The sequence below is a fragment of the Sphaeramia orbicularis genome, chromosome 17 (assembly GCF_902148855.1).
Source record: "Sphaeramia orbicularis chromosome 17, fSphaOr1.1, whole genome shotgun sequence".
In the NCBI taxonomy this organism is placed as follows: Eukaryota; Metazoa; Chordata; class Actinopteri; order Kurtiformes; family Apogonidae; genus Sphaeramia; species Sphaeramia orbicularis.
In genome coordinates, this window is record NC_043973.1 from 54,733,383 (window position 1) to 54,754,507 (window position 21,125).

The 21,125-nt window shown below is 42.3% G+C and overlaps 1 protein-coding gene and 3 gene segments (V, D, J or C); 3 read left to right on the plus strand and 1 right to left on the minus strand.

The window, feature by feature from the left end:
* Positions 1-21,125, minus strand: part of LOC115437229 (dual specificity protein phosphatase 18) — a 165,060-nt gene that overhangs the window by 107,852 nt on the left and 36,083 nt on the right. The window lies entirely within an intron of this gene.
* Positions 793-11,481, plus strand: LOC115437453 (Ig kappa chain V region K29-213-like). The segment is given in 3 exon segments: positions 793-901; positions 7,001-7,289; positions 11,382-11,481. Coding segments are annotated over 3 exon segments (444 nt in total).
* On the plus strand, positions 16,396-16,951 carry LOC115437239 (T cell receptor alpha variable 18-like). The segment is given in 2 exon segments: positions 16,396-16,476; positions 16,565-16,951. Coding segments are annotated over 2 exon segments (432 nt in total).
* On the plus strand, positions 17,035-17,645 carry LOC115437265 (T cell receptor alpha variable 38-1-like). The segment is given in 2 exon segments: positions 17,035-17,143; positions 17,230-17,645. Coding segments are annotated over 2 exon segments (351 nt in total).

A 21,125-nucleotide genomic window follows, 5' to 3' on the forward strand; every position in this document is an offset into this window, starting at 1 on the left:
ATGGCTCAGAGAATAGACTTTAAACACCTCTGCTGGTCTACAAGTCTGTCCATGGTCTAGAACCAAAGTACATCTGGAACATGTTGGTCCCATATGAACCATCTGGGACCTGAGAACCTCATGGACTGGTCTTCTGCTGGAGTCCAGAGTCAGGACTAAACAGGGTGAAACTGTGTTTCAGTTCCATGCGTTAAACTGTGAAACAGTGAGACAGACCTCTACTGTGACCTCTGACCTTAGAACAACTGAAAGGGTTCTATCTGACCTTTGACCTTTTACTCTATTTTAACTGATAATTTATGATTAATCAATTCTGTTTTAATTGTAATTGTGTGTTTTTAATTTGTCTTTGTTCCATTTGTGTAAAACACTGTGAACTGCCCTGTGTATGAACTGGACTGTAGAAATAAATGTGCTTTGCCTTCACCTCCTGTCTCTGGTAGGACTGAGTGTGTCAGCCTGGGTAATGCCAAGTCCTCAACAGCCCTGGTCACCTGTGGTGTCCCTCAGGGGTCTGTCCTGGTTCCACTCCTCTTCATCCTATGCATGCTGCCACTCAGCCGTGTCATCAACCGTCATGGCGTCTGCTTTCATTGTTACGCTGATGACACACAACTGAACCTAAGAGCTCACCTCAACCCCTCCTCTACCTCACCATCTTTATCAGCAGCAGCACCATCATCATCATCGTCATCATCATCACCCCTTCCTCCACTCACCACCCTCACTACCTCTTGGTGAATAATTAAGGGAGGAGCTGATCTGATCCTGAACTACATAAGACACAACAACTGATCTATTCAACACAGTTCAATCTACAAACCAGGAACATTCCCTTTATTCAACATGCTGGACCTGGATTACTGGATGGTTTATCTCCATCTACTGGTTGTTCTCACAGGTAAAGAACAAAAGGATTCAGTTCAATTCCAATGTTTCACTTGATAATGTTTGTTTGGGATGGAACTCAGTCTAACACACATGTTTGTTCCTTCAGGTGTCGACTGTGAAGATCTGAGTCCAACTGAGAATGAAGAGTCCAGTTTGGAAGGAAACTCTGTTACTCTCACATATACATACCCTAAAATGGTGTCAACTGATTATTTCTTCTGGTATCGACAATATCCAGGAAAACCACCACAGCTCCTCATTTCACACTCATCCTCAGGATCAACAGGAATTGAAAAAGTTTCTGGACTGAAGATTAATGTGGAGAAAAACCTCATCTCTATGAGCATCTCCTCTGCTGCAGTGTCAGACTCTGCTGTGTACTACTGTGCTGTGAGGCCCACAGTGACAGGAAACAGCAAAACTCTGAACAAAAACCTCTGGAACAAAGACAACACAGTACTACACAACATCCACTAGAGGGACTCACACACTGTTCACCTTCAGAGGAAAACACAACAAATGCTGTCCCAGTTTAGTAGAATCCACCCAGTGAGTCTGTTCTCTCCTCTGTTTCCTCCCTACAGCTGAAGTTTGTTCACAGACTAATGTCAGTCTTTTTCTGTTCATCATTCCGGATTCCAGAATGTTTATTGTCATTATGTGCACATAACTAAATGTTTCTTAGAGGTAGTTCTCGGCTAGATCCAAATAACAAGAGAAAATATCATATAAAACACTCAGGAACATGAACATCAATATGACAGACACTAAAGCATTAGTGTATCCAGACTGTGCACAATAGGGTGGTCCTTATTTTTAAGGGTTGGTTTTTCAGTCTCTGACCCCTTTAAATAAATTCCTGTCAGGAGAAAATGTGTTTGAAAATGTTTGGTGGGATCATCCAAAAGTTTACAGGTAGCTAAAACAGGTGTAAATTGAAGGAGTTGATAGTTTTTTAGTTTTAAATCAGTGACAGGTTCATGGTCGTGTTTTTGGGACTGGATCTCAGAAACAGTGGAATATTTGACCTGTAAAGCAGCGTCAAGTGCATTGGAACCCATGTCAGATATCTGCCCTGATCTGGATCTCATACAATAGAATGTTGAAAGAACCACTGTCCCACGTCCCCAAAGTTGAAGTGCAGTTGACCTGAATATCTTCTACTGTGTACGATCTAGGCTCTACCAAAGGTCTGAAATCACTAGATTGGACCAAACTGCACTGACAGAGTATTTCAGTGCTGTAGTTCACACCATCTATCTGTGTGTTTCACTCAAACATGTCGTCAACATCATGAAAGTCTTCCTTGTCACCTGTTGAAAACATTACTATTTGGATTAGATTTATGGAGCGCTTTTCTATGAACACATACAATGGATCCATTATTCATTCACTGTCACGGTGGTAAACCACATGTGCACCAACAGCCCCTCCCACCACCACCAATCAAAGCATCAAAAGTCAGACGAACAGGCTAAAAAACAGTTTGTATCCTTGAACAATCACACTGTTAAAAGCCAAAGGGAGGCTCATGGGTCAGACTGTATGTTCTATAATTCTGTGCAATAAAAGTATGTGAGAGCAAAGTGTCAGAACTGTGGATTTGAATGAATGTTTTACTGACTCGACAGTTTTATTGGATGTCTGATTTATTGCTATTCTTTGTTTTATTTATTTTGGACTAAAGAGGATAAGCTCTACCCAGTTTCATTGTATAACATTTTACAATGACATTAAATCTCTTGTATTCTAACACAGTCTGACCAAAGTACCACCTTCACCTTTCCTGTCCACGTAGACTTTGATTGTCCTCATTGAACCATCCTACTCCATTAGTGGTGCTGAGCTACTGACCAACTCCAGACACAAACAGTACCTTGGTCCAGACCATTGAAAGGACAAATAACCATGAATATGACAACAGAGGAAACCAGTGTCAACCAGAGGAAAACAGGAAAACTGTCCTTGGTCATCAAAGCTCTCCTGATAAAACCTCATCTGGACGCTGGTCTCCTCTCCACCTACCGGCCCATCTCCCATTCCTCTCCAAGGTGTTCCAAAAACCTGCTGACCTACAATCACATGAACAAAGACAGAATGTCAACCCAGACCCTGATAACAATTTCAGTTGACCAGACTCGTCCAATCATGACTCTGGTGGGAGGGGATAATACTTGAGGGGAGGAGTCAATGCGAAGACTTCAAGAGAAAAAAACAGAGAATATAGAAGATGTGAATGTTCTTGGTCTGTCTCCTCCCCTCTCACTGCAGACATGAAACACTGGCTGAGAAGCATCCTGATTCTGACTCTCTGGATAGGTAACTCTAGAAACCTACTGACTGTTCAGCTGGAATCAATCATCTGTATTGATTCATCTCTTCCTCTGCATGTTCTGTTCTTCGCCAGAGTGTAAAGGAGAAGACAAAGTGACCCAGCCAACAGGAGATGTCACTGCTGTTCAAGGACTCACACTAACTCTACAATGTACATTTGAGACCAGTGACACTAATCCAACTTTGTTTTGGTACAAACAGGAAGTGAATGATTATCCCAGATACATGTTACATAGACTTAGATCAGGATCAGCAACAATTAAAGCTCCTGAGTTCCAGGACGACAGATTTGATGACGAGATCAACCAGACCTCATTTCCTCTGAAGATCCAGAAGCTTCATGTGTCAGACTCTGCTGTGTACTACTGTGCTGTGAGGCCCACAGTGACAGGAAACAGCAAAACTCTGAACAAAAACCTCTGGAGCAAAGACAACACAGTACTACACAACATCCACTAGAGGGTGACATCATCAGGTCGGTGCTGCATGACTTGTGCACTGTGTTCAACTATTCAGTCAATAATAACTGCTGCTGTGCAGAGAACAGTTCTCACACTGAATGTTGAACATCAGCCACTTTGTCCTGTTGATTTCAACCTTGTCGTACAGATGGAACATTGGCTGTGGATTCTTCTCACTGCTCTGGGCTTTGGTAACAACATCTGGACATGGTTTTAGACAGTATTGGAAAGCTGAAATTTGTCAATATTATTTCACTTTCAAATGTTCTTCATCTCCTCCTTTTAGGTTCAATATCTGTGAACAGTATCCGACCACGGGAAGTTGAAGTCAGTGAAACAGAAGGAAAATCTGTTACATTGACCTGCGACACTGAGAACTCAGACTCCGACATTGACCTTCACTGGTACAGGCAGCATTCTGACCTTCAGCCTCCTCAGTTTATCCTCTGGAAACAAGCACAGAATTCTCCATCTCAGTATATCCCTGATGGCCGATTTACATCTGAAACACCAGACCAGACCACACAGCTGACCATCAAAGACCTAACCCTGGCAGACACAGCTCTGTACTACTGTGCTCTAGAAACACAGTGATCCAAAGTGGAGAAGAGGCTGTACAAAAACCTGATCACACAGATCTGACTACTCTGCACAGAGGAGGGAAGTGGGATTGAACCCACAGCTTCATATCAGATGGATTCTGCTCATTCCTGTTTGATCACAGTCACTGTGGCTACAGCTGCCAATCAAACACTGTGGGAGGAGTCACACTCTCCTCAAACACACATCAGTGCCAAACCAGCTGATGACACTAAACACACAGATCCCAGCCTTATTCTACAGTAGCTTTGGGTTTCCTCTGTTGAGGAGTTGGTGTTTTTCAAACTCTGTGTGCTTCCACCTGTCCCAGAGAAGTGGCAAAACCTCCAACTCATCTCATCAACCTTCCCATGACCAAGTCACACATGGACACATTTGTGGAGAAGCTACTAATGCACTCATCTCCTCCTACTGTAGCTTGTGTACAGCTGTGACCAGGGAGCCCCCCCCCCCCCCAGTTTGGCTGGAGAACCAGTAGCTGCCACCATCCTCTGAGATCCCAACTTCCCTGGCGTACGCGTTTGGCCCACGTCACAGAGAGTGATGCTTTATGCAGATGACATCTTGTTCTTTGGTAGTGATCCACACATTTCCATCCCAGCTCTGTCACTGATTAGCAACTCATTTGATGGGTTTTCAGGTTCCATCATCAATGGGTCTAAATATGAGGTTCCTCTGCTCACAACATACTGTCCCAAACCTTGATTTCATTCAGGAACTGTAGATGGTGTCTTCAGGTTATCAGGTGTGTTGAGTCCTATTCCATCCTCATCTGTCAGACATTATGAAGGTCAATATGACAGCATTAGTGGAATAAATCCACCTGGACATGGACAGATGAACACCCCTTCACTGACCTTTATGGACAAAGGATCATGTTGATCCATTAATGGAGTCTCTACATTCAGTTTCATATTGAAGTCACTTCCTGTTCCACTTCCACTCCAGTATTTCCACAGGTCCAATCAGCTGGGTTTGCCTTTGATTTGGAACAGTGAAGGAGGTCAGAGCATCATCTGATCTGGACTGGACAAACTCATGGTCTAAGAGCTCAGAGCAGAAGGATGGAGAGATGTGGAGACCTGAACCAAAGCCATCCATACATAGGAGGAACAAAAAGACTGGACCAGTCAAAGAGGAGACACTGAAGAGGAGGAGGAGGAGGAGCTGATCTGATCCTGAACTACACAAGACACAACAACTGATCTATTCAATACAATTCAATCTACAAACCAGGAACATTCCCTTTATTCAACATGCTGGACCTGGATTACTGGATGGTTTATGGGTTGATTCTAACCATTACAACACGTATGTTTGGTTCTGTACCAGTCACATTTAAACAGCTTTGAAACAGGATTCACTGATTGACTTTATTCCAGGTTGAATTAACAGAACTCTGTCTTTTCCAGGTGTTGACTGTGAAGAACTGAGTCCAGTCAAGAATGAAGAGTCCAGTTTAGAAGGAAACTCTGTTACTCTCACATATAAATACTCTAAAACAGCAACATTCAGTGATGAGTTCTACTGGTATCGACAATATCCAGGAAAACCACCTGAGTTTCTAATCTCTCACTATGGAACACAAAATGCATCAAACCATAGACTGTTTGTGGAAGCACATGGAGAAAAGGTCCAAGCGCAGATCTCCTCTGCTGCAGTGTCAGACTCTGCTGTGTACTACTGTGCTGTGAGGCCCACAGTGACAGGAAACAGCAAAACTCTGAACAAAAACCTCTGGAGCAAAGACAACACAGTTCTACACAACATCCACTAGAGGGACTCACACACATTCTCTCCATCAGTCTTATCCTCATCACCCTGGTACTGTGGACTGTGCAATATCTCTGTAGGTTTGTTTGTTTTTGTTTTTTTTCCAAGTTTATTTTCCTGTTAATAAAACACTTCATTCTTTATATGTCACAACTACAAAACCATCTTCAACTTCACTCCCTCTATGAAAAGTTCCAGTCTGGTTTCCGTTCTAAGAAACTGAACTAGTCGGGGTCACCAACAACCTTGGTATGTCTGCAGATGCTGGTTCTCCTTCCCCTGCTCATTCTCCTCAACCTCACTGTGACCTTTGACACCATCGACCACCACATCCTCCTCAACCGCCTCCACACTGATACTGGTCTCTGTCACACCACTATGGACTGGTTCATCTCCTGTCTCTGGTAGGACTGAGTGTGTCAGCCTGGGTAATGCCAAGTCCTCAACAGCCCTGGTCACCTGTGGTGTCCCTCAGGGGTCTGTCCTGGTCCCACTCCTCTTCATCCTATACATGCTGCCACTCAGCCGTGTCATCAGCCGTCATGGCGTCTGCTTTCATTGTTACGCTGATGACACACAACTGAACCTAAGAGCTACACTCAACCCCTCCTCTACCTCACAATCTTCATCAGCATCATCATCATCACCCCTTCCTCCACTCACCACCCTCACTACCTCTTGGTGAATAATTGAGGGAGGAGCTGATCTGATCCTGAACTACACAAGACACAACAACTGATCTATTCAACACAGTTCAATCTACAAACCAGGAACATTCCCTTTATTCAACATGCTGGACCTGGATTACTGGATGGTTTATTTCCATCTACTGGTTGTTCTCACAGGTAAAGAACAACAGGATTCAGTTCAATTCCAATGTTTCTCTTGATAATGTTTGTTTGTGATGAAACTCAGTCTAACACAGATGTTTGTTCCTTCAGGTGTCAACTGTGAAGATCTGAGTCCAGTCAAGAATGAAGAGTCCAGTTTAGAAGGAAACTCTGTTACTCTCACATATAAATACTCTCAACAAATGTCGAAAGCTAATTCTTTCTTCTGGTATCGACAATGTCCAGGAAAACCACCAGAGCTCCTCATCTCACACTTACCCTCAGGATCACCAATAACTGAAAATATTTCTGGACTGAAGATTAATGTGGAGAAAAACCTCATCTCTATGAGCATCTCCTCTGCTGCAGTGTCAGACTCTGCTGTGTACTACTGTGCTCTGCAGCCCACAGTGACAGGAAACAGCAAAACTCTGAACAAAAACCTCTGGAGCAAAGACAACACAGTACTACACAACATCCACTAGAGGGACTCACACACTGATCCAACCATGACACAGGTTCTGGGTTGTTCTGTGCAGATGTCAGTATCACTGTTGTCTCTCATGTGTCTGTAAAGGCTGCTCTGTTAAACAGTCGGCTTGGATTCACTGCAAACGACTCTTTACAAACTTCAACCCTCCATCCTTTTGACACGACCTGGTACATGTGGACTGGTCCAGGACCAGCCTGACCCCCCGTAGACAAGGAATACAGTTTGTTGTGTGAGTGTTTGAATGTGTTTGTTAATGGGCTTGCAGGGGTTTCAATAATTTTCAGAGTAGACGGTTATTTGTTAAAAGAAGGTGGCTCTTCCCAGATGACAGGGTGGGGGCCAGGGGCAAAGCCCTGGTGGGGGATATACAGGGGGACAAAGCTGATATCCAATATATCGTCCGATAACCGATATATTGGCCGATATATGAAATATGTGCATTGAAATACACAGGAAATATACTGTACATGAACATAAATTCTTATAATACCCAAAATATGATTCAACATAAAGAAGCAGAAGACTACTAAATTAAAATAAGGAACTTTAATTAGTAACATTGTCAAGATAAGGACTGTAAACCCACTGATAAATAAGAAAAGGCAAACTGTAAACATAATGCTAAATCAGTAAATTTGTAGTGTTCTTTGCTTTGCTGGTGCTGGAGCCCTGGCTAACTCTTTACTGCAGATGCTGCATCTAGCACCTGTGGAGTCTTTTGTGAAGTGGCTCCACACCTTACCCTTCCCCTCTGCCTGTGAAATGAAAATATATGCATTCAATGCATTTTGGTAATTAGCATAGAATTTAATTCCATAGTTGGCCATTTTAAAATAAAAACAAGTGGCTGCATTTAGCTGAAAGTGATAATACATGGGCTAATGTGAGGTGTTTTTAAACTAATACATGATGTGTTTTTAAGAGGCTTATTCACAAAAACATCTTACCGATATCAATTAGTCATATTTACTAGCTAATGAAAAGTTCCATCTGCAGCCACTGGGTATTTACAAACTGCTGAAAAATGAAGGCTGAAGCAAACATTAAAAAGAGAAAAAAAGTTGTCTACAAACAAAATAAGAAATAATCAAAACATGCATCACGTTATTAGACTCAATACAAGGGACTAAACTATATTTTATGTCCCAATGGAGCTGCTTTCAAAACATGCAATACATAAAATTACAACTAAATAGATTACTTGGAACCTTTTCGAAATTATTTTAATGAAGACATTAACTTGTGAATTTATGAGCCCTGGTAAATCCTGCATGACAGTATGAAGTGAAGTGGGACGCTGTAGTCTGATATTAATGATGGACATGGGAGTTCACAGTTGCATATATCTGTATTTCACAAAGATGCAACTTACATAACTTTAAAGCACTGTATAATAGTCTGATATTAGAAAATGGTGGACAGGAGAATTAACAGTTGCATATGTCTTTGTTTATTTCACAGAGATGCAACTTACATGACGTTAAAACGCTGTCATATGCTCTCTAAAACTTGCGTGAATAAAACTAGAATGTTCTCTTTGGCCCTGACAGCGTGTTTCCACAAGTACGTTTTTCTCATGGGGCACTAAAGTGTAGTGTTATATTGTTTTACAAAGTCACAGCTTACCATGGAGTTAAATAAATGCAGTTTCTTTCACCATTTCCCTCGTCTTCTTCTCTGCTGCAGCCCAGTGAGTGTGAGAGGTGCACTTAACTGGTCTGTGTGTGAGGGGGAGGGGTCAGGTATTGGGGCAGTGTGCAGCACACACACACACGCACACACACACACACACACACGCATGCACACACACACACACACACACAGGATCTCCGTGCAGCAAAAAACTTAAATTGACGTATCGGCTACATATTGACCGATGTTAATTAATCGGTGATAAGCTATCGGGTTCTAGTTTCTAATCCTGTGCTGGGCAGCAGAAAAGACCTGACCTGGGCTCCGGAGCGGAAAGTAGCCGGCAACACATATTAAAATAGCCGGTGAAAACTGCTGGCAGCCAGCAGTTATTGAAACCCCTGGGCATGCCCCTGTCTACAGGTTTAGAAATAAAGGGTGGTCATAAGGCCCTTTCCCACCAAAAGGCCCAGGAACTTATTTGGGGTAAAAGAGTTCCTGGTAACTGCGTTTCCACTGCACCCCAAAGTTCAGGGTAATTTATTCAAATCTGGTTGATAGTGTATGAGGGAGCAGTAACAGAAACTGTAGTCCTGTTCATGTACATTCACAAACTAACCTCTAGCACAATAAACACAGAACTGAAGTGGATGGGTTGGGTTTAATGTTTTACTGGTTGTTGAATCACTTAATCCATCTGGAATACATTTTAAATGAAGTTAATCATCATTACAGATCCTTAATTTGTATTTAAAAATGGTAGAACAAGTTTTTTCAACTTCTCCTTCCTTAAACTCAATCACATCTATGTGTGATGGATGGTTCTGTTTCATTTCTGTTGTTTTACAGATATAGTCCAGGTTCAACCTGAAGTCGGACAGATTTACTCAAATGCCTGCATTTAATTTGACTGCATATTACTTATAGAAGTACTTATACTCTACTCATATTTTGATGCCTTGTAATGAACAGACAGTATTAGGTTAGATTTTTTTTAATTAAAAATTGAAACAAAACAAAAGGTGCAAAAAAAAAAAAAAAAACCCAAAAAACAAAGGTCCCTTGAGATTAAAAGGGAAATAAACATGTGTGAAAGGTTCGGCTTCTGGACCAGGGTCTGGTCCAGCTGGTCCAGGACAGCCGGTCTGGAACTCCATGGTCCCGGTCCCTTTTTCGCTGTCCTACAGGAAAAGTGATAAAAATGCTAAAATGAATAACAGAACACATGATGACAGATTCCTACAGTGTGATGTGACATGTGACCTGTCTGACCTGGGCTGTTGTAAACAGCAGTAGCCGATGGACCAGGACACAAACGAGCCGCAGGTTCAGAAAAAGAGGCGAGTCCGTCCGGTCCATTTCAGGTGGAAATCACAAAACATACAGAATAAATCAGTGTTCAGCTCACGGTGACAACACGTATACATCCAGTTCCCAGATTTAGGTTTAGTGTCAGACTGTTGGCCAGTTAGTATTAGGTTAACCGGACTTCACTGTTGTGACCATTGGTTTGTTCCACAGTCAGATCCACTGCGACCGTTGTGCTCCTTTAGTTTCTTTTAATCCTGCATACATTTCTTCTTCTTTCCTCGTATTTCTTTAGGCTTGTGTCTTATATTTTGCTCCGACTGCTTTTACTCGATTCTCGCTCGTTTTTTGTCAGTGATTCAAAGTCCGTCTGAATTTCCTCGTCGTCCGTCCACTTATTGTAGCTTCTCTTTTGGTCCATTTTCCGAATTATCAAAATACAAAGCTTGTGGAAATTAAATGAGTTAAATATTGGCGGTGAACAGAATGCGGAAACGCTGCCAGTCTAGTCCACCACTCAGCCTTCACCAGCACACAGCCCCACCCCTTAAAGTTCCTGGTAATCTGGAAAGTAGTACCTCCCTACCAGGAACTTCTTCAGGGTAAATTCGGGGCCAGGGGTGGATCAGTTACCAGGGTAATTTTGGGTGGAAACGCACCAGGAACTTTGAAAGTTCAGGGTAATACAGAAAGTTCCTGCAAAAGTTCCTGCGGTGGAAAAGGGCCTATTGACGCTGGTTTGACCCTGAACCTCCCCCCAGATAGAGTTGGTTCTAAACTTCAGCTTAGTTTCAGTAGACTCCAGCAGGCCCCCATACAGACTGGACCTTCAGCTAAACACATCCAATGGTCAGTGAGTTCCAGCTCCGACCATCTGGACGGAGGTTCAACGTCTCCAAATCTAGGACCAGGAGCTACAGGAACTGCTTTGTTCCTGCTGATATTTGTCTTTGAAATAATCCTTGATGAACTTTGCTTTGTTTTAATTCTTGGGTTCTGGCTTATTTTAACGTGGTCTGAACTTATTTATCATTTATTTATCTGACCTGAACCTAAGAGCTCACCTAAACCCCTCGTCTACCTTATCATTGTCATCATCATCATCATCATCACCCCTTCCTCCACTCACCACCCTCACTACCTCTTGGTGAATAATTGAGGGAGGAGCTGATCTGATCCTGAACTACACAAGACACAGCAACTGATCTATTCAACACACTTCAATCTACAAACCAGGAACATTCCCTTTATTCAACATGCTGGACCTGGATTACTGGATGGTTTATGGGTTGATTCTAACCATGACAACACGTATGTTTGGTTCTGTACCAGTCACATTTAAACAGCTTTGAAACAGGATTCACTGATTGACTTTATTCCAGGTTGAATTAACAGAACTCTGTCTTTTCCAGGTGTCGACTGTGAAGAACTGAGTCCAGTCAAGAATGAAGAGTCCAGTTTAGAAGGAAACTCTGTTACTCTCACATATAGATACTCTAAAACAGTGGAACTCGATGAAAATTTCTTCTGGTATCGACAATATCCTGGAAAACCACCTGAGTTTCTAATCTCTCACCTTGGAACACAAAATGCATCAATCCATAGACTGTTTGTGGAAGCACATGGAGAAAAGGTCCAAGTGCAGATCTCCTCTGCTGCAGTGTCAGACTCTGCTGTGTACTACTGTGCTGTGAGGCCCACAGTGACAGGAAACAGCAAAACTCTGAACAAAAACCTCTGGAGCAAAGACAACACAGTACTACACAACATCCACTAGAGGGACTCACACACTGTTCACCTTCAGAGGAAAACACAACAAATGCTGTCCCAGTTTAGTAGAATCCACCCAGTGAGTCTGTTCTCTCCTCTGTTTCCTCCTTACAGCTGAAGTTTGTTCACAGACTAATGTCAGTCTTTTCCTGTTCATCATTCCAGATTCCAGAATGTTTATTGTCATTATGTGCACATAACTAAATGTTTCTTAGAGGTAGTTCTCGGCTAGATCCAAATAACAAGAGAAAATATCATATAAAAACACTCAGGAACATGAACATCAATATGACAGACACTAAAGCATTAGTGTATCCAGACTGTGCACAATAGGGTGGTCCTTATTTTTAAGGGTTGGTTTTTCAGTCTCTGACGCCTTTAAAAAAATTCCTATCATGAGAAAATGTGTTTGAAAATGTTTGGTGGGATCATCCAAAAGTTCACAGGTAGCTCAAACAGGTGTAAATTGAAGGAGTTGATAGTTTTTTAGTTTTAAATCAGTGACAGGTTCATGGTCGTGTTTTTGGGGCTGGATCTCAGAAACAGTGGAATATTTGACCTGTAAAGCAGCGTCAAGTGCATTGGAACCCATGTCAGATATCTGCCCTGATCTGGATCTCATACAATAGAATGTTGAAAGAACCACTGTCCCACGTCCCCAAAGTTGAAGTGCAGTTGACCTGAATATCTTCTACTGTGTACGATCTAGGCTCTACCAAAGGTCTGAAATCACTAGATTGGACCAAACTGCACTGACAGAGTATTTCAGTGCTGTAGTTCACACCATCTATCTGTGTGTTTCACTCAAACATGTCGTCAACATCATGAAAGTCTTACTTGTCACCTGTTGAAAACATTACTATTTGGATTAGATTTATGGAGCGCTTTTCTATGAACACATACAATGGATCCATTATTCATTCACTGTCACGGTGGTAAACCACATGTGCACCAACAGCCCCTCCCACCACCACCAATCAAAGCATCAAAAGTCAGACGAACAGGCTAAAAAACAGTTTGTATCCTTGAACAATCAGACTGTTAAAAGCCAAAGGGAGGCCTATGGGTCAGACTGTATGTTCTATAATTCTGTGCAATAAAAGTATGTGAGAGCAAAGTGTCTGAACTGTGGATTTGAATGAATGTTTTACTGACTCGACAGGTTTATTGGATGTCTGATTTATTGCTATTCTTCGTTTTATTTATTTTGGACTGAAGAGGGTAAGCTCTACCCAGTTTCATTGTATAACATTTTACAATGACAGTAAATCTCTGATCTCTGTATTCTAACACAGTCTGACCAAAGTACCACCTTCACCTTTCCTGTCCACGTAGACTTTGATTGTCCTCATTGAACCATCCTACTCCATTAGTGGTGCTGAGCTACTGACCAACTCCAGACACAAACAGTACCTTGGTCCAGACCATTGAAAGGACAAATAACCATGAATATGACAACAGAGGAAACCAGTGTCAACCAGAGGAAAACAGGAAAACTGACCTTGGTCTGTCCCCCCAACCTTTCCTTGGTCTTGGGAGTCAGTGTGAGTTAAAGTGAGTTAATGTGAGTTAATGTGAGTTAGTGGGAGGGTTTATGGGTTTAATTCCGGGGCAGAAGGTCAGGTGTGGACATTGTCTTTGTTCTTACAGTTCTGTCCTGGTGGTGGGAGATGGGAATGAGGAGGACAGTTATAGATATGGGTCCAAGTGTCCAAAGAGGACGAACAAAAGGGGAGCTCAGAGAACTCCACAGGTGGTGGACACTTAGCTCTGAATGATGTGCAGGTGTGGAAGTCCAGGAAACCAAGTATGTGAGATGTGTCCTCCACAGACTCCAGGAAACAGAGCATTCTGTCCTGGACATGAATCCAGCCAGGCTTCCACCACTGACATCAACACATTTACATTCTGTTTTCACATTAGATTTCCTTCTGGATTTAACTCAGACTCCTCGTCCGTCCTCCTCAGTGTGCTTTGTTACTTTTGCTCCTCCCCCTTCTTGGCTCCACGCCTCAATCCAAGTCCAATCCAAATCAACTGCATCATCTTTCAATTTTCAAGTCAAGTCAATTTTATAAATAAAGCAAAGTTAAAAACAACAGATGTTTTCCAAAGTGCTGTACAGATTCAAAGCAGGAATAGAAATAAAAAACAGACACTAAAATCTACACAGGAAAATAAAATAAAGTAAAAAAAATAAACAAAATACCAAAAAGTCAATTCTCAATCCGGTTTAAAAGCCAAACAATAAAAATGGGTTTTTAGATGAGTTTAAAAGTATCAACTGTAGGTGAGGTCCTGATATGGAGAGGTAGGCTGTTCAATCATTTAGGAGCAGTTCCAGAAAAGCCCACCCCCACCCCCCGTTCTTCAGTCTGGACCTTGGAAAAACCAGGAGAGACTGGTCAGCTGACCTCAGTCAACAAGAAGGAGTGTGACCAATTAAAAGATCAGAAAGATAAGAAGGTGCCAACCCATGGAATGACTTCAAAACAAACAGTCAAATCTGAAAATCAATTCTAAAACGAACTGGGAGCCAGTGTAGAGGCTAAAACAGGTGTCATACACTCTGGCTTAAGTGTGCCAGTTAAGAGGAAGGAAGCAGCATTTTGGACCAACTGAAGGCGAGACAGCAGAGACTGAGAGACACCTGAGTACAGGTCTAGACCAGACCAGACCAAAGCATGGATCACCTTCTCAAAGTCTTTGAGGGAGACTCAAGTCTTGACTTCAGTATGGATTCTGAGCTGAAAGAAACTAGCTCTAAAAACTGCATTTATTTGATTATTAGATGTGAAGGTGCTGTCAAAAATCACCCAGCAGGTTTGTTGTAGGGGCCCCGGGGGCCCAGGTCAATACTAGGGGTGGCTTGAGGTCAAGGGGGTCCAAACATTACATTTTCAGTTTTCTTTTCATTCCAGTTCAGAAAACTATGTGCCATCCAACTCTGAACATCCTCTAGACCACAGGTGTCAAACATGCGGCCCGGGGGCCAAATCCGGCCCGCCAAAGGATCCGATCTGGCCCACGGGATGAATTTGTGAAATGCAAAAATTACACTGAAGAAATTAACAATAAATGGTGTCAAAACCATTTTAATTCAGGTTCCACATACAGACACATACAGTCCAATTGGATTTCAAATGGGTCAGAACCAGTAAAATATTATCATAAGAACCTATAAATAATGACAACAACAAATTTTCTCTTTTTTTTTTTTTTGGGTGAAAAAAAGGAAAATTACATGAAAATGTTCATATTACCAAACTATACTTTTACAAGAAATGTGAAAAACCTGAACAAATATGAACAGATGGAAATGTCTTGAGAAAAGTAAATGCAATTTTACCAAAATTCCGCCTGTTATTAAATGTCTTATGCGACTGTAATGCACATGTGTAAATGATAAACTGATAAACTGAGGCATAAAATTCTTAAAATTGCACTTGTTTTTCTTAAGACAATTCAAGTTGTTCATGTTATTCAGATTTTTAAGGAAACTTTGTAGATGTAAACCTGATCATAATATAATTTTAATTCTTTCACTGTTTTTATTTGACTGGTCCGGCCCACTGCAGATCAAATTGGGCTGAATGTGGAACTGAACTAAAATGAGTTCAACACCACTGCTGTACATGTTCCAGAAAACACCTCAGAGGTAGTGGAGTTACCTTTGAACAGCAGATAGATTTGTGTATCATCCGTGTAACAGTGGAAACAGATACCATATTTATAAAGAAAGGATCTAACAGGAGCATGTACAGTAATAAAAGGACTGGGCCCAAAATGGACCCCTGAGGGACCCCACAGGTGAGGGGAGTAGAAGGGGAGGAAAACTCCCCCACCTGAACACAGAAACTTCTCTGTCCTAGATCAGACCGACACCATCTAGAGCTGAACCATTTGTGTAGCTAATACAGTAATGTTCACTGGTTCCTTCATTGTTCCCTCCTTTTCTTCACTGGTCCACCTCATCCACTTCCTGTGCTCTCTATCATCACATGTACAGTGGGAGAATGACCACTGGGTGCGTTTTCTAGACTCAGATACAGAAGTGCAGCACATTGAACACAGAGCAATGAACACAAGTGGACCTGGAACAAACACATACATCAGCTGGGATCAAATGGTCACCTGTCCAGATGAACACACCTTCACCTGAGGTCTGGACCACTAATTACCTTAAATGTCTCTTTACTCCACTCGTCCAATCATGACTCTGGTGGGTGGGGAAAATACCTGAGGGGAGGAGTCAATGTGAGGACCTGAGGAGAAACAAACAGAAAATTGAGAAGATGTGAATGTTCTTGGTCTGTCTCCTCCCCTCTCACTGCAGACATGAAACACTGGCTGAGAAACATCCTGATTCTGACTCTCTGGATAGGTAACTCTAGAAACCTACTGACTGTTCAACTGGAATCAATCATCTGTATTGATTCATCTCTTCCTCTGCATGTTCTGTTCTTCCCCAGAGTGTAAAGGAGAAGACAAAGTGACCCAGCCAACAGGAGATGTCACTGCTGTTCAAGGACTCACACTGACTCTACAATGTACATTTGAGACCAGCAGCACTAGTGCATATCTGTACTGGTACAAACAAGAAGTGAATGATTATCCCAGATACATGTTACAGAAAAATAAATTCGTATCAAAAACAGTTAAAGCTCCCGAGTTCCAGGACGACAGATTTGACGCCGACATCAACCAGACCTCATTTCCTCTGAAGATCCAGAAGCTTCATGTGTCAGACTCTGCTGTGTACTACTGTGCTCTGCAGCCCACAGTGACAGGAAACAGCAAAACTCTGAACAAAAACCTCTGGAGCAAAGACAACACAGTACTACACAACATCCACTAGAGGGCGACATCATCAGGTTGGTGCTGTGTGACTTGTGCACTGTGTTCAACCATTCAGTCAATAATAACTGCTGCTGTGCAGAGAACAGTTCTCACACTGAATGTTGAACATCAGCCACTTTGTCCTGTTGATTTCAACCTTGTCGTACAGATGGAACATTGGCTGTGGATTCTTCTCACTGCTCTGGGCTTTGGTAACACAACATGTGTTGAAGGTCAATGTATTTATGGGGCTCCCATTTGTCAGCATAACTCAGCTTCATTCCTCTTCCTGTTTCAGGTCTAATATCTGGAAACAAGATTCATCCTGTTGAAGCTGAAGTCAGTGGAAGAGAAGGAGAACATGTCACACTCAGATGTCAGTATGAAACATCTGGTAGTGGCATTTACCTTCACTGGTACAGGCAGCATTCTGACCTTCAGCCTCCTCACTTTATCCTCTGGAAAGAATCACAGAATTCCCCATCTCAGTATATCCGTGACGGCCGATTTAAATCCCAAACACCAGGCCAGACCACAGAGCTGACCATCCCAGTCCTAACCCTGGCAGACACAGCTCTGTACTACTGTGCTCTAGAAACACAGTGATCCAAAGTGGAGAAGAGGCTGTACAAAAACCTGAACACACAGATCTGACTACTCTGCACAGAGGAGGGAAGTGGGATTGAACCCACAGCTTCATATCAGATGGATTCTGCTCATTCCTGTTTGATCACAGTCACTGTGGCTACAGCTACCAATCAAACACTGTGGGAGGAGTCACACTCTCCTCAAACACACATCAGTGCCAAACCAGCTGATGACACTAAACACACAGATCCCAGCCTTATTCTACAGTAGCTTTGGGTTTCCTCTGTTGAGGAGTTGGTGTTTTTCAAACTCTGTGTGCTTCCACCTGTCCCAGAGAAGTGGCAAAACCTCCAACTCATCTCATCAACCTTCCCATGACCAAGTCACACATGGACACATTTGTGGAGAAGCTACTAATGCACTCATCTCCTCCTATTGTAGCTTGTGTACAGCTGTGACCAGGGAGACCCCACCCCCCCTCAGTTTGGCTGGAGAACCAGTTGCTTCCACCATCCTCTGAGATCCCAACTTCCGTGGCATACGCGTTGGGCCCACGTCACAGAAAGTGATGCTTTATGCAGATGACATCTTGTTCTTTGGTAGTGATCCACACATTTCCATCCCAGCTCTGTCACTGATTAGCAACTCATTTGATGGGTTTTCAGGTTCCATGATCAATGGGTCTAAATATGAGGTTCCTCTGCTCACAACATACTGTCCCAAACCTTGATTTCATTCAGGAACTGTAGATGGTGGCTTCAGGGTATCTGCTGTGTTGAGTCCTATTCTGTCCTCATCCATCAGACATTATGAAGGTCAATATGACAGCATTAGTGGAATAAATCCACCTGGACATGGACAGATGGACACCCCTTCACTGACCTTTATGGACAAAGGATCATGTTGATCCATTAATGGAGTCCCTACATTCAGTTTCATGTTGAAGTCACTTCCTGTTCCACTTCCACTCCAGTATTTCCACAGGTCCAATCAGCTGGGTTTGCCTTTGATTTGGAACGGTAAAGGAGGTCAGAGCATCATCTGATCTGGACTGGACAAACTCATGGTCTAAGAGCTCAGAGCAGAAGGATGGAGAGATGTGGAGATCTGAACCAAAGCCATCCATACATAGGAGGAACAAAAAGACTGGACCAGTAACAGAGGAGACACTGAAGAGGAGGAGGAGGAGGAGGAGGAAGAAGAGGAGGAGGAGGAGCTGATCTGATCCTGAACTACACAAGACACAACAACTGATCTATTCAACACAGTTCAATCTACAAACCAGGAACATTCCCTTTATTCAACATGCTGGACCTGGATTACTGGATGGTTTATGGGTTGATTCTAACCATTACAACACGTATGTTTGGTTCTGTACCAGTCACATTTAAACAGCTTTGAAACAGGATTCACTGATTGACTTTATTCCAGGTTGAATTAACAGAACTCTTTCTTTTCCAGGTATCGACTGTGAAGAACTGAGTCCAGTCAAGAATGAAGAGTCCAGTTTAGAAGGAAACTCCGTTACTCTCATATATAAATACTCTAAAACAGCAACATTCAGTGATGAGTTCTACTGGTATCGACAATATCCAGGAAAACCACCTGAGTTTCTAATCCTTCACCGTGGAACACAAAATGCATCAAACCAAAGACTGTTTGTGGAAGCACATGGAGAGAAGGTCCAAGTGCAGATCTCCTCTGCTGCAGTGTCAGACTCTGCTGTGTACTACTGTGCTGTGAGGCCCACAGTGACAGGAAACAGCAAAACTCTGAACAAAAACCTCTGGTACAAAGACAACACAGTACTACACAACGTCCACTAGAGGGACTCACACACTGTTAGATGCAAATGTTCTGATCCAGTGCAGAAGAATGAGTCCTGAATCCAGTCCATGTTTTCCCTTTTGTCTCTAGTTGACTTTGTGTCCATCAGATTGTCTTTGAGTGCATTTTACTCCTATTCCTGTATTACTGTAGACCCTGGAACATCTCCAGGTCTTCTTCATCTGGATCCTTATTTCCTTCACTTTTCTGTGGACTTCAGAACAGAACCTTGGACTGATCTCTGTAATCTGTCCAATGTCCCTAATGTTTGGAAATCTGCACATGTTCTCCCATTGGTCAATCTCTAAATTAAGTGTCTTGTTAAAAGTTCTTGATCCCTTTGGATTTCTTAAATAATAAAAAATATGATTCTTTGATTAGATGTTCTTTATGTTAACCCCAATATCATTCATCCCAGAAACTCCAAACATCTCTTTTCAACAATAAACCATCTCCTGAACCCCCGAAGCCAAAGTCACATAGAATCCACAGCCCAACAGTGCGATAAGTTCCTTAAGCCTCCATCACAAACCTTCATACGAACGATGGGTTCATATGAATCTCCCGGTTCGTACAAGTTGTGGAGTTCGTAGACATTCGTAGAGGCAGCAGTAGTTTCTTATGACTGTCTTATGAAGTCCTTACCGCTGCCGCAAGAGCAACTTGAGGCCTCAGTGAGAAAATAACGTGATTTTGTGTCGTACAAACACCGTACAGTTGTCACAGTCTTCTTAACGGTGCCTTTAGATCTTCCTATATCAGACCTACAGCCACTTCATGAATTATTTTGTCGTAAGGTGAATGAATGTCAGCCCTATGTGAAAGTCACGGTGCTCTCAACTCGATGGTATGAAGATCTTACACTGTTTCAGAGTATTTAGATAAGTGTATAAACAGTGGACGTGGACTCCATCCCGTGTCTTGATCATCACATTTCAGATGGTAATAATGTCCACAGACTGAAACCTCTACAGCTACAACATGAAGAAGAGGAAGATCCAGTGGTTGTGTTGTCTGTTTTTTTCAGAACAGTGATCAACCAGCACCAAAGTTCATGTGGAAATCTGTTGCCACGTCCACTTTGACCACTGGAAAAAAACTGAACATAGTTCCATCTGAGAGTGTTGGTTTTTTTCATTCATTCATTCATTCATTCATTCATTCATTCATTCATTTTCTGAACTGCTTTGATCTCCAGACGGTCATGGGGGTGGAGCCTATCCCAGCACTACAGATGTCAACATATACTTTGGTAATTATTGATGCTCTTTTCAGACACTGAAATATATTTGGCTTTTTTTTTTTTTTTTTTTGCATTAAATGTTTTCTAATGTGCATTTTCTGTGTTTAGGATGGTGCACTGTCCGTGGTGCTGAAACAGCATTCCTGTGACAAATTAGGGAAACTGTCCTGAACTGTTAGAAATTAGGAGTCATAATAAGACATCAAATTAAGACATGTGAAGTAGAAGGTTTAAAAATGAAACACAGATACACCAGAATAATAGAGGGAAGTGAACGTTAAAAACACTAACCATCTGTCACACACATTCTCTCCATCAGTGTGATCCTCGTCACCTTGGTACTGTGGACTGTGCATTATCTCTGCAGGTTTGTTTTTTTTAAGTTTATTTTTCTGTTAATAAAACACTTGATTCTTTATATGTCAAAACTACAAGACCATCTTCAACTTCACTCCCTCGATGAAAAGTTTCAGTCTGGCTTCCATTCTCAGAAACCGCACGAGTCGGGGTCACCAATGACCTTGGTATGTCTGCAG